General features: G+C 31.9%; 1 protein-coding gene and 1 long non-coding RNA gene across 2 annotated transcripts in view; both read left to right on the plus strand.

The window, feature by feature from the left end:
- The first annotated feature begins 5612 nt into the window (after positions 1 to 5612).
- Positions 5613 to 8347, plus strand: LOC127721194 (uncharacterized). Its single transcript, XR_007991071.1, has 5 exons — positions 5613 to 5785; positions 6589 to 6633; positions 7014 to 7131; positions 7621 to 7692; positions 8229 to 8347. It is a non-coding gene; the product is annotated as an uncharacterized LOC127721194 (long non-coding RNA).
- Positions 8348 to 12101: 3754 nt separating this feature from the next.
- LOC127722235 (uncharacterized) overlaps positions 12102 to 14958 on the plus strand; it is a 16682-nt gene continuing 13825 nt past the window's right edge. The window contains exon 1 of the mRNA XM_052229132.1: positions 12102 to 12149. Coding sequence (XP_052085092.1) covers positions 12102 to 12149 — 48 coding nt within the window. The remainder of the gene's footprint in view (positions 12150 to 14958) is intronic.

A 14958-nucleotide genomic window follows, 5' to 3' on the forward strand; every position in this document is an offset into this window, starting at 1 on the left:
GGACTGCCACGGGAAATGAGGGTATATTGGATAGGGACAGAGATTTAGCCTTGCAACAGGTCACCTACGGACCCCTCAAAGAGTTGTTGCAAGGGTTCTTAACGTGCAAAGAGCGTGGCATTCTCTCTACACGAGGCATCGGATTTAACGTCCCCATTCTGACCGGACGTGGCTGCGTACTTGTACATCCCGCACAGCCAAACGGACGCCCCACTTTAGCGAGGGTTTTACCGCCGGTCGGAGGAAGACCAATGGTGACCATATTTCTATTCCCCAGTCACCCTTGGGGGCTGTATCAGAAGAAGTACAACAAATTTTTTCTATTACAATGTAAGTGATCTACTCTATTTTTATTACTCCACAGAACAGTAATTTTGTGCACTGTTTCATGTAATTTTGACTTGTGCATTGTTTTTGATTTCAATTTTAAAAAACATCACAAAAGATATATATTAAAAAATTACCTGAACATCATGTTTATCCAGCTTGCATACATGTGATTGTTACATATAGTTTTGTGTTATATGATCGTTCAGTGTCAATTCCTAATTCTATTCTGAAATGTTCCCTTACACATTTAGAAGGTTCCCTTACGTGCTGGAAGTTTCCATTTAGCTGTGCACTGTGTAATTCATTTCTTTACTTATTTGATTACATAATTTATATATTTTTTTTACTCTGTTTTCAGGGTGATGACAAATGAGCTGATGTCAAAGATAAATATAAATGGTAACAGGGGCAAATTTCCGTTTAAAGATTATACAATTTTTAAGATAATTAGAGGTAAATTATAACACTAATGAGATCGTTAATTTGTTGGGCTTTTATATATGATGAGTTATTAAAGTTATACTCCATCATGTTCCCTTTGACACCATTCAGCCATGAATTTTCCGTGTAACCATTTAGATCTCTAAACCACTATGGTTTGGGACTTTCTATTAATTATAGAATTATATTGAGTTTATCATTGACTATGCAAAAATACGTGACTAGGTTAAAGACTATGGTGGAATGAATGACCGAATGAACGGAAAGGGGTGCACTATGTCTTCAACTGAGGATACTTTATTGCAGTCAACGGTAAACACAACATTATCTTATTATTATAATACTGACTGTCAATTATTATACTTTCTGTATAACTGTCTTTTCATATTAAAGATGCTATATTTTGGCATAGTTTTTAAATGAATTACATAGGGGAAAAAGTTCCTTATAGTCAACAAAACTGTCTTTACATAACGCTTGCACTGTCAACAGTATGCACCACATGAGTAGGCACTCGCTTAGTCTGCCGTTCAAGTGCTTTCTGAAAAGTTATAACTGCATTTTTATTATTAAAGTGAATATTGAAGTGATATTAACTGGTTATTTTTAAAAATATACCATTATTTTTTTAAGGTTGAAAGTTCATGAATAGTCACCAGAAGAACAAGTAAGTTCTGCTATGATGGTTAGAGGCAATTGTGATAAATGTAAATCAGTTAATTTTAATATCTATACTCTTAAAAATTAAAAAAAATACTACATAAACAGCTGGCTAATAAGTATTATTTATATCTTATATTCCATTTTACTGTATAGGAATGGTTGTGAAATTGAACATCTTGTCACACACATTATATTTTCTATTTCCAGATTAATGTCGTTATTCATAGTGATTTTGAAGTAAATCAACTAGGACCAAGTAAAGGAAACCAAACTGTAAGTCTGTTTTACATCAGAAAGAATTTAATATATGATATATGCTGACAATTCTTGAAACTTAAAATTCTTATGTTAACTTTTTGGACCAAGTACAGAAATTAGAATGGTATGGATTTTTGTATTCACTCATAAGAATATCACGTACTGTTTTGATATTTTTTAACAAAGATCAGATGGCACCTTGTAAATATTGCCTCGGACTACATAATTATCTTAGGTGTTCATGTTTGAAACACATGTACACAATAATAAGGGGGGTAATTGTTGATAATGCTGTGTGTTTTTTTGTTAGTGAGAAAGTAATAGAAATTGTTATTAAAAGAACTTTAATTTCTTAAAAAATATGAAAATATATTTGTTTTTAATATTGTGCTGTGAAGCAAATTATATTCCAACTATACTGATATATATATTGAAACCTTCAACATCAAGATTATTTCTTTTAGGTGAAGAGTCTAGAGGAAAAAGTACTGGGTTCCTTGATCTTTCTTGACGATTTGCCAGAGTACAGACCCAAACAAGTTAATAAATTTGCCTATGACACCAATGTCTTACAATGATATACCTGGCATTGACAAGCATAAAAGGTAAATTCTACAAAATTAAACCTTAATATGATGGCTAAATTCAGTTGACTTGAAAATACATATAAATAATATTTGCAGTTTCTCTTGAGTACTGTTTTTTTTTAAATGTCTGTATAGCATCATTTCTATTATAATATCACAGTGCATGGTATCTGAAATTTAACAAGTTTTCACTGTTATTTGAACTAAATACTGATATTTCTCACTGTACATAAAAACAAGAAGAGAATGTTGTGTTTGTAAAATTTAAATTTTTTTATGTAAAAGTCTTAACGTGCAAAGAGCGTGACACTCTCTTTACACGAGGCATCGGATTTAACGTCCCCATTCTGACCGGACGTGGCTGCGTACTTGTACATCCCGCACAACCAAACGGACGCCCCACTTTGGCAAGGGTTCTACTGCCGGTCGGAAGAAGACCTGTAGTGACCATATTTCTATTCCCCAGTCACCCTTGGGTTATGTAACCGGTTTCTTATATGCATGTATAATTATAAAAAAATCTTTTTCATGGTACAAATAGACAATTGGGCACTATGCTCTTTCCATTTCATTGGGATAATTTTATATTATATTTTAAAAGTGCATTTCATCTGGTCTTATGGTATTTTCACTTCTTGTAAGATATACAAATCTGCTATGCATACAGTTATCTAATATTTAAAAATGTAGATTCAATAATCTTAATGTAATATCTAATTCACTCTTTTGATAATATAATAATGAACTGAAAACAGAGGATGAGGCAACACAGTTTATGTGTACTGTCAGCACTGACAGTACATTTAAGAATAGACCAGTCAACCAGCCTTCATTGAGATATATAGAACATACAATTCGATCTGAGTTTATGGAAACAGAAAAATTAAACCAAGACTGTGGTAATTTATGTTTTTATTATAGAAACTTTGAAAAATCTGTAATTATCTTAGTGTCATTCAAAATCTTTGAGTGTTTTAATCTCAGCATTGAATTATCCCATTTAGTTGAAAATAAAAGTTGCAATCCCCCTCCACTGGTCTAATCTAGGATGCATATATACTTTGAGATTTTCCCACATCACCAATTTCAATGTTTATGTAATACAAGTACTATTCCTTTAAAATTCACTGAGACTGATGGATTGTTGAATAGCATGTAAATTCTTATAAGCTATATTGCACATTTTATTAATGCTGGTTCTTATATAGTCTACTCTAAAATTTTAATTAAACAGTTTTGGAATATATACATAGTACTGTTTTTAAATAGTATGCATTGATCTTACAGTACAAAGTGCTTTAAATGTTGACATAATAGAATTTTTATTGTTAATGTAGTCCATGGCACCTTAATGAATAATCATTCTTTTTTGTAGGTTTGCTACAGATTCTGTTTATGGCTGGTGCACTTGGTAGGAAATTAAACGCTATGGATATATTTGCCTGCCTCCATGTCCATGCCAAGAAGGGGATAGCCCACATACTTTAAATGTTTTGTGGGTAAAGTTCAATGCAACTTCCATTCAAATGAACCATGTTGTGCGATTGCTGAAAGTTAGAGGTAAGTTTTTTTTTATAAAATTTATGAAAACTTCATTGTTTTTTAATACAGTCTTAAAACTTAAACAATCTATATTCAGTATTCTAGTTCTTGTTTCCTAGGGCAAGTGTAAATTTTCTCCAAATAATTGAAAAAAACCAAACAACATTACTTGCAAAGATGATTTGAATATTTAAATAATATACTTTTCAACAAATAGATGAATATTTCCCTATGAGATTATTATTTTAAAACTTTAATATGAAAATTACAAATTTTTTAACATTCTGGAATACCAAAAAAGCCTTATATTTGAATTACTTGAACCAACTGTTTTTTTTTTTTAGAAAATTAAAGGTTGTATTATATTTACTTTAGTATACTATCTAGATGTTTTATACATGTTTATGGACTTTAATCATTTGTAATTGGCTGTGGTCATTACTTTTGAGTTCTTATTTTCAAGATGTTAGACGTCCAAATGTACACAAGCCAACTCTGCCTCTGGTAGACATTGACTTTTGCACAGCAAGGTTCTTTGGTGGCTGTGTTGTGCAGGAATGTAACCCTGATGATGATGATGATGATGATGATAGTGGTAACATTAACTGGATTGGGTGCACCAAATGTTATACCTTGACCCATGCAAGATGTATTGGTCTTAACTATGGATATATCAATGAGGGTCAATTTCGTTTTGACTGCTTTTTACCACTGGACCAAGTTAAAAATCCAAAGTAAGATCTTATGAAAAAAATGCAGCAATCAACAACCTTCTTTTAATCATTTATTTTTTTAATTGATTCAAGCAAGTAAAAGTTCAACATTATTGATTGAAAAATATTTCTGTTTGCAGTTTTTAAAATATTTTATTTGTAATTTCCAAAAATTTCCCTTTGATTTCATTAGAAGTTTGCTAAGGAAGACACATTAACAAATCTTTATAACCAATCAGAAGAATTTAACATATAGATTGAATAAAAATAAGGATATATGGTATGATTGTCAATAAGACCACTATACCAGAGGGGGCAAAATTGCAGAGAAGTGAATCACTAGGGTTTCTTTCAGATAAAATACCAGACATGTTATACATGTATGATAACTGAGAAATTTAAAAGTTTTGCTTTTACTTTTGACCATTAATGAAAATGTAAAATAAGCCTGTATACTGTAAAAGCATTATTTAGGTGTTGATCCTTTTTATCCAAATAATAAACAAAATTTAATTCCCAACAAACATTTCCTTGTATACAGTAATAACTGTATGCAGCGACAAATTTATTAGTTTAGTCTCACATTAAAAACTAAGGTTAATTAAAAAGAAATTTCTGGTAGTAGTGGTAATGAAGGCATTTGCTTTAAAATTTCTGCAGGTTAATGATCAAATCAATATACTTGTATCTGTTCACATGGTGAGGGCTTATTCATATTCCGTTTGGAAGAAAATAATGCTTTGGAAGACCCCTTTAGTTTTCTTCTGGAAAACCCCTACCACAAGTGCTGTGCATATTTTTAAAATTGTACTCTTTTTTTTCTTTTGAAGTATTTTTGAATAGAGATCACCTGATAAACAAAGATTTATAAAAAAGACAACAAACCCAAAAGAATGACTGCCATAAAACTGAATATTTATCACCATACAATCTTTAACAATGAACAAACACCTACACCTTATTGTAAGCTTTTTTTACTTTGCAGTTAATAACAAATCATTTTAGCAAATCAATTCATAGTTTTATTTATACAGCATTTTAAATAAGCTTTAATTGTTACATTAATTTTGCTAGCTACACAGTACAAAATATGAGAATATTCGATGCCAGTGTTTGTATTATCCCTACCTATGCACTTGAGGCTGTCAGGAAACACCCTGAAGAAAAGGAAGAATCATCTAGGAAAAGTTTGACCAACGCATATGGGAGAACAAACTGGCCCAATAGAATCCTCTTTCCATTTCATTGCAGGTATTTTTTTTTAACTTCTTGTACTTTTAATACCGCATCTGAAATATTATGGTATTGGGTGATATCAATGTATTTGTTGCCAACATCTATATTTAAATAATGTACAACCAGGTAAATGTGAGTTTGCCCAAAAAATACGATTTGTTTTATTTCTTTTTTTTCTAGAATAGAATATTTTTTTTTTCCAAATTTGTCATGGTAAATAAAATTGAGAATGGAAATGGGGAATGTGTCAAAGAGACAACAACCCGACCACAGAACAGACAACAGCAGAAGGCCACCAACAGGTCTTCAATGCAGCGAGAAATTCCCAAAATAAAGTTTGAATATAGCATTTACCACTGAGGAATTCAACACAGCAGAATTTTGACACTGTAGGCATTATTTCCATAAATAAGGCTCTACAAAAAAAAAATATAATAAGGGTCCTTTTCTGCACCCATATTTTGTTACATTAATTTATAAATATGTTCTAAAATAAGTTTCATCATGCAAGAAAATGCACGGGTACACTTACTTAGAAATATTTTAGGTTCATATATGGTTGAAAATAAACTTAATCTATTCAAGTTCTGTCCAAAGATTTGTATATTGAAAATTGAATTGGTACTTGAATTATTGTTTATTCATATAAATCATAAGAAAAAAAACAATGGTCTGACTTATGTAAACAAATATAGAACAAACAAAAATCATGCTTATTTGATAATTAGAGAATGTCATCATTGTAATAAAAATATCAAGGTTATCTTACAATATATTGAAATCTTTTATAATGTTTACTTTTATTTTTATCCTGACAGTTATTGGCATTGGGTAGCTGTGGAAATAAATCTTGAAGAATAAAGGTAAGTTTGAGTTAACTATTTTATTGAGAATGAATTCATTTTGATATTTGTGAAGCCCATTTGCTCTAATTTGACTTGAGACAGATATTAACAATTATATAGATGTTACATACATTTGATTCAGTTGTTTCAAATTCCTTTTAGTTTTATTTGTCAAAATATTCTGTTGTAGGAACAGCTACATTTTTAAATAAAATTTAACAAAATAAACCTATCCACTTGCAAAAATATATATGGTATGGTAATTTTTGTAATTTGTAATTTCAATAAATTGTTTGCTATATATAAAAGTACTCCCCTTAAAGATGTAAGCATGTTTTATTATTGGTGCTATAGCTGAGCTCAAACGTAATAAGTCATTAATTAATATTATCTTACAGAGTTTATGTTGTTGATTCACTGGATGATAGAAAGTCTATGGAAGAAGTAATTCCAGTTGTTAAAAAATTCCTTAAAGCAATTGGAAAATTATGCCATTTAAACTTTTTATACAAGGATGTAAGTATATCTTGTATTGGTTAAGAACAGAAATTATGTTGTCATCTTTCTCAAGTTGAGAAATATATTTGATTATTGAAAAAGAAGAAAAAGCTCTCTTAATTAATATATTTCTATGAAACATCATATTCGCTATATATATAATCATGTCAATCAATTGTAACTGATTTGTATGCCCTTTAGAGGCCCTGTAATTTGGGAAATAAAATTATTCTATTCTATTCTATTCTATTCTATAAGTCCTGAAAGTAGATCAACAATGCCAACCTAAGACTTCATTTTCATTGTATGGGCTGAAACTATTTATTTTTAGCATTTGAGACTTTTTATTTTACCATACCATGTATATAAAACTTATTTATTATTTCCTATAATTGTTAAGGCAGATCTTTTGAAAATGCCTTCTTTACCATCAGTCATGGAATAGTTTTAAGATAAAATTCACTGGAAAAATTTCATTACAAATATTTTTATATAATTTTATTTCAGGGACCTATCCAAGATAATTCAAAGGAATGTGGATGTTTTGTCCTGTATAATTTGCTTCAAATTGATCAAGAGGTTAAAAAAATATTTATCTCACAAAATAACAGCTATGTTAGAAGGGAATACAGAAATGGGAATCCAGGGGAAATAAAGCCAAATGATATGTATATATAGAGGCATACAGGAGAGACATATATTAACTTTGATTCCTGATGAACACTTTAGTCAATATGAACTTCAACAAACAAAAAATGTATATGATTATGGTGATTTATAAATGAACAGAATTTGTACAATAAGCAGATTATGAGTTTTTTTTTAATAGAAATAATGGAAGTTATCAGCTGTGTGACACAATAATAAGCACTTTTACTTTTTCCATTTTTGATTTTAGAAAAATTCACTTGCCTCTCTCAATTTTATGAATTAGGTTGATAATCTAGGAATTGATTTTTCACCATCTAAGAGTGATATAATTCGTAATTTAACTTCAATTTGCAATTTTCCTTTTCTTTTCAGTGTCCAAGCTTTTCATATTAATTGATACATGAATGCATATTTTCAGGACTTTGGTATTTTTCTTTAAAAAATCATTTACTTTTTTTTTTCAGAAATTACCTTCAAAGGATGAATTAAAAATTGGAATTAACTTCAGGAGATACCTTTTAGCAGTCACACATGGCGGAGGGCAAAGCAGTGTGAAATACCCTTATTTAAAAAATCCAAGAACTAACTACATTTTGAATGACCACAACTTTATGTCCCCAAAACTATCAGTCAAGATGCAAAGAAAGAAATGGTTGATCAAGCAGAATAGGCACTGTTTGCAATTTGCATATTCTTGTTGACAAGCAACTGTAGCTAATCGAATCATTAATTCAACCTTTACTGTTATATTTTTGTGAAATTTGGGGTGTTGAATTTAAGATCTTAGAAAGGAGGCACGAAAATTTTAGAAAAAAGCTTTATCATTACAAATATGTACACCCAGTTTTAGGGTGTATGGTGAAAGAGGAAGAAATCCTTTAAAAATTAAATTACAATTGAGAATATTATCATTTTGGTCATAACTATTAACAAACAATGCCAAACGTTCTGGTCTTTGTACCAGTTATTGTACAATCTACAATATTTATCATTCAAATCACCCATAGAAACTGGTCACTGTTGTGTTCCTTGACAACAAAGTTTAGGTACTTTATGTAATAGTAATCAGTTTCATTGTATGTTTGACTGCAATAATGGTAATGTTATGACTTTAATAAGTAGATATATACCCAACTATAATACTGTAACCCCTAGTGAAAAAAAATGAAATGGATTGGTATCTCTATGTAATGTTAAAGTTAGTTATTATTTCAATAAAAAAGTAGTAAAATATCTATGATCTATTTATATGTAGCATATATAGGTAGACTTACTTTTCACAAACATCTGCATCTGTCCTAAGTCAGGAACTTATAGCCTTTGTTAGTCTTGTATATATTTGTTACTTTTAGTTCATTTCTGTGTTTCGAAGTGTAGAGTGGCGTCCATTTTCTTGATCTAGTATACATTAGGATTTCGGGGCCTGCTCAAGACCTCCTCTGGTTGCGGGATTTCTCGCATGTTGAAGACCCGTTGGTGGCCTTGAGTTGTTTTGTACGTTTTGGTCGGGTTGTTGTCTCTTTGACATATTCCCCGTTTCCAATCTTATTCAATGTAAATCCCACGACTAAATTTCCCCTAGTTACAGTTAACATCTACCAAACGGACAAATTACATGATTGTAGAGGCATTGTACATAGTCACATACATTACAAATTGTCCACCATTGAAAATGTTTTGTTCTGTTATTTTTTTTATCTTATTCACCAATGTATTATGTCATTTGCATTAGTTATGTACCTCTTCTTACAGTGTAAACTGTCTTGAGATTAAATTAAAGACCTATACATGCACATTTTTTATGTAAGAAAATTGTAATTATGATGAGGTTGTTAGATAGGAATGGTCTGTATAGATTGAGGTTGTTAGATAGGAATGGTCTATATAGATTGAGGTTGTTATATAGATATAGTGTGTATAGACTGAGGTTGTTAGATATGTATGATCTGTATAGACTGAGGTTGTTAGATAGAAATGGTCTGTATAGACTGAGGTTGTTAGATAGAGATGGTCTGTATAGACTGAGGTTGTTAGATAGGAATGGTGTGAATAGACTGAGGTTGTTATATAGGTATGGTCTGTATAGACTGAGGTTGTTAGATTGGTATGGTGTGTATAGACTGAGATTGTTAGATAGGAATGGTCTGTATAGACTGAGGTTGTTAGATAGGTGTGGTCTGTATAGACTGAGGTTGTTAGATAGGTATGGTCTGTTTAGACTAAGGTTACTTGTTAGATAGGTATGAAGTTGTTAGATGGCATGGTCCATATATACACACATATCTAACTGAAAGAAGCTATGCCAAAACACTTACAACAAACAAGGACAAAGATCTGCTGAGTCTTTTCATAAGAGTAATGAGATAATAAAACCGGGATTTAGAAAAAAATATATATTACAATGTAAAAAGCAACCGATAGAAAACATTTCTTTAAAGTTTCTTGACCACATCGCCATCGCCATCGTTAAACTTAAACAAAATATTTAACATAACATAAATAAACTTTATACCTATTTTAAACTTAAACAAAATATCTAACATAACATAAATAAAATATATACCTTTATCATATACTTGTATAAAATATTACTAAAATTTTACAGTTCAATAACATTTAAAAATATTAAAAGGCTTTGAAAGGATTACTAGGTTTATTGATCAGATTCCTAAGAATTTCCTCAGCGGGCTGATAAAGGAACCTTTATTGACTGCTTCCGGAATGTTATCACATGCCTTTCCGTTAATTTCCGTGACGTTTATCACATGCAACGTCGTGCATTTCCGGAAATTTGTTCGAAAACGACAACACAGAGCGGAAAACCGCAAGCGATTTAAGACTTTTCACAAAATGGTTGAGGAGCATATTTTCAAACTAAGTTCATGATAACTGTTGTGACAAGATAAATAAAATGCTTGTAATATCAATAAAAATAATTAAAGTTAAGAAATTTGTATTTGGTTGTCTGTAAATTATTATCTAAAAATTCATGGAAAGACAAAATTTTAATTAATAGTTCTTGTCTGTATTTCTTCTGTTGAAGTATATGATAAAAAGATAATTACATGTCATTTATCATATCAGACCCTTTATCGGCCCTCGTTCATGATATCAGCCCTCGAGCCTACGGCTCTTGGGCTGATATCATGACCTAGGGCCGATAAAGGATCTGATATGAAAAATGCCATGTAATAATCTATACTTCTTGACATCACTCATCCGCGTGTTAAATGTTGATTATTTATATATTATTTGTTTACATTTTTTTCATTAACCAATCAGAAACATGGTTATAAAATTCAGCTTGTTGTGAATCAACCAATCAGATTGAGGTTGTATCAACCAATCAAGTTGAGGTTGATAACAAGGTTGATAGATGGTAGACTTCTTCAATATTATACCTCCACCTTAACGACAACAATTAAGGGGAGATAATTTGCCGAAATTACCCGGATGTCCGGATCTAAGAATATCATAGGTTTATACCAGCAATGTCTTTTATAACTTTCGAAAATAGGTGCGGATCAAATAGTTTTAACAAGTTATGTCCTTGGAAATATTAATTATATCGGAAATCACATTGAATTTGATCTGAAGCATTCGTTTCTCTAAGATATTTATGAACAATTTTAAAGAACACAAAAAAGTGTATTTTTTAGTTATTGCTCCTGTACCTTGGAAAGATAAACTATGTGCAACTCGGGGGACATTGGAACTCTGTTCTTGTATTTGTATGTAAAGTATTGTGTTATGTCATCCTTGATAAATTGGGATAGTCATGATAATTCAAAACATAAACTTCCCTCCGGTCTGTTTACCACTGAAAAACTTTCTAAGTTACCACTACACACCACGAAAGGAGGGAACTTGTTAATTGCTACAAATGTGTAATACCTTTTCAGAGTATACGAAAACCCATTTCATCTATATGTACCATGATCATGGGCCTACTTGTTCAAGGAAATAAAAATCACAGAAAAAAGTGGAAATTTTATATGTAGGACTTACACACGTAATATTGAAAAGAGGAAAGACATAACTTTTTAATTGCATTTAATAATCAAAATTATTGTCAATATTAATGTTTTTACAAGGGTTCTAAACGTGCAAAGAGCGTGGCACGGATTTAACTTCCCATTTTGACCGGACGAGGCTGCAAAGTTGTAATCCCGCTCAGCCAAACGGACGGGGCGCCCCACTTTGACGAGGGTTTTACTGCCGGTCGAAGGAAGACCAATTGTGACCATATTTCTATATCCCAGTCACCCTTGCGATGGGGGAGGAAAAGAACAGGCAAAAATACATTTCAATAACAAAGCCGACAAAATCTTTACAAAATGCTGGCAAGAAATCCACCAAGCATATATCATATTGGGGAAAAGTTGGTAAGATTGCCAACAATGGGTGCAATAAAACGAAAACGCGTAACAGAAAAAGGGACAGTTCTTAAAAGAAACATCAAATCAAACTGCTCTCATAAATTAAAACATAGGGTGGAGAGATATAATGGTTTCCAGCATCCGATGTTGAAACTCTTTGTAGACAAACAGACATAAAAAGAAAATCGTTTAGACGCAATTTTGATAGAATTAAGCAAACGTGCAGATGTGCTAAGGACACATGTTTTAGACGTCCATCACAAATTTTTACTGCCGTTAGAAAGAAAACATATGGTGTTAACAGTGTAAAAGATAGAGGGTTACAGGAAATGACAAAATATCAAATAATTACTATTCATGATTTTCAGAACTACACAATCATTCGAAAGTGAAATAAAAACAATTCACGCCACAGTTTTCTGTAATGTAAAAGCTCAGTTGCACACGATTGATTGATTGTTGGTTGCTTAACGTCCAGTGGCAAATATTTCATGTATTTTCAGGACGAGAACAAGTTCACAATAAATACAATAGGTAAGTTCTGTAATAGGGGCGTCCGGGATTAAGGTCGGAGAAATTTAGACTGCCACGGGAAATGAGGGTATAATGGATAGGGACAGAAATTTAGCCTTGCAACAGGTCACCTACGGACCCCTCAAAGTCTTGTTGCGAGGGTTCTTAACGTGCAAAGAGCGTGGCACTCTCTTTACACGAGGCATCGGATTTAACGTCCCCATTCTGACCGGACGTGGCTGCAAATTTGTACATCCCGCACAGCCAAACGGACGCCACACTTTAGCGAGGGTTTTACCGCCGGTCGGAGGAAGACCAATGGTGACCATATTTCTATTCCCCAGTCACCCTTGGGGGGCAGTTGCACACGACCATAAAGTCCTATATTAAACTAAGTCCCTGCTGGCGGTCATCTTGGATGACAGATCGGAAACAAAGTAGCAACACTTGATCAGCACCTCATACGGATTATTCGTACCATGATTGGTTTCAATCTATCAGTGGGTCTCAAGAAGAATTTCGAAATGTTAAAAAGGTTAACGAACGCCAAGTGATGAGAAAATCTCACTTGACCCTGTGGGCCAGGTTAGCTTTAAAGTTAAACATGTCGCTCATTACCCAAAACTGATGCAAAATGGGACATTGCCTATACCATGTATACATTGGTCTTATATAATTTACTGAATTGAGAACTTGCTTTTTCTTTTTCATGAATTTATTCTGGAAAATAATAACAATAGTAAAATAATATACAAAATGCTCATGTTATTGCACTGAGTGATTACTAAAAACAGAACTCGTCATATATATAAAGTATGCTATTATAAACAGTACAATTAAGCATTCAAACACATAAACACGCATTACTGGCGTCGCTATTTTAGGAATATGACAGTTGTTATCCATTCGTTTTTTGATTTTGCCATTTGATAAGGGACTTTCCTTTTTGAATTTTCCTCGGAGTTCAGTATTTTTGTAATTTTATTTTTTATTTTTGTTTAGCATATTCTTAACAGTAACATAATGGTTCATATATTTGAGCCAAAGGTGTAATATTACAACAAACTTCATTTGAAAAAGGAAAATATTGCACACATAAAGATCTAAACGTATCAATATGAATGATGTTATCGAAAATTATGTATTACGGCTATTGCATAGTTAGCCCATTCTTGGGTGGGGTGTATGTTTTAATAGAATAACCCTTACTAAAGTCAAACAATTCAAATAAACAACTTCTGGTAGTTCAGAGAGCTTACCGCTGACTGGTGGTGATCACTTGGCATATATTAAACATTTACACATGTAGAACTTTTAGGCAGCATGCTAGTGTCATAAATAAATAGAATAGATGGATTCACATGGAAACCTAAAACATGATCCTCGGTTGATCTTGTAATGAATTTTACAGCAAAGGCCAAGCAAGAAAGAGCATGTCATGAGAAAGTGAGAAGAGCCACACTGTTACAGTCGAAGATGTGGGAAACTGAAACCCAGACTTTGAATTAAGGATTGCTGAGTGTACTTTAAATTTTAAGGAATCATAAACATGTTTATTTCAAAACCTTCGATTAATGATGTATGCCATGTGGATTGCTTAATGCAAAATGTACATGTATATACATGAAACATGCCTGCATGTTTTATTATGATTTAGGCCGTTAGTTTTCGCAATTGCATTGTTTCATAGTTTTCATGTTGAGGCCTTTATTTACCGACTATACGGTATGGGTATTTCTCATTGTTGAAGTCCGTACGGTTGCCTATAATTGCTTACATCCAATTTAGTTGAACTTTGGTGGATAGTTGTCAATAGTTGTCAATCATACCACATCTCCTTATTTTTATATATAAATAATTAGAAGTAAAATTTAATTTATGTTGCAAGTACTTCGTAAATATTGAAGTAATTTGTTCTTACCATCACGAGGTTAACCTTGAACAAAATGGACTGGTATCGTGTTATAGCCTAGCTCTCATAAGTATAAGCTGTGGAATCATCAAAGAAAACAGATATAGAAGAACCGTCAGAATCATTTGGTTGCAAATGAAAACTTGTATATCAGATTTGAAAGAAGATATTGCATTAATGTGAAACATATTTTATTTAAGAGCTTTAATGGTTATTGGTATGGGTTGAAGGAAGATCATGCATACAGTCAACACACAATAGTTTAATTGATTGATTGATTGTTGGTTGCTTAACTCCAGTGGCAAATATTTCATGCATATTCAGGACGAGAACAAATTAACAATAAATACAATAGGTAGGTTTTGTAATAGGGGCGTCCGTCTTTGTGAA

Source organism: Mytilus californianus, unplaced genomic scaffold, assembly GCF_021869535.1.
Source record: "Mytilus californianus isolate M0D057914Y unplaced genomic scaffold, xbMytCali1.0.p SCAF_12, whole genome shotgun sequence".
Classification (NCBI taxonomy): domain Eukaryota; kingdom Metazoa; phylum Mollusca; class Bivalvia; order Mytilida; family Mytilidae; genus Mytilus; species Mytilus californianus.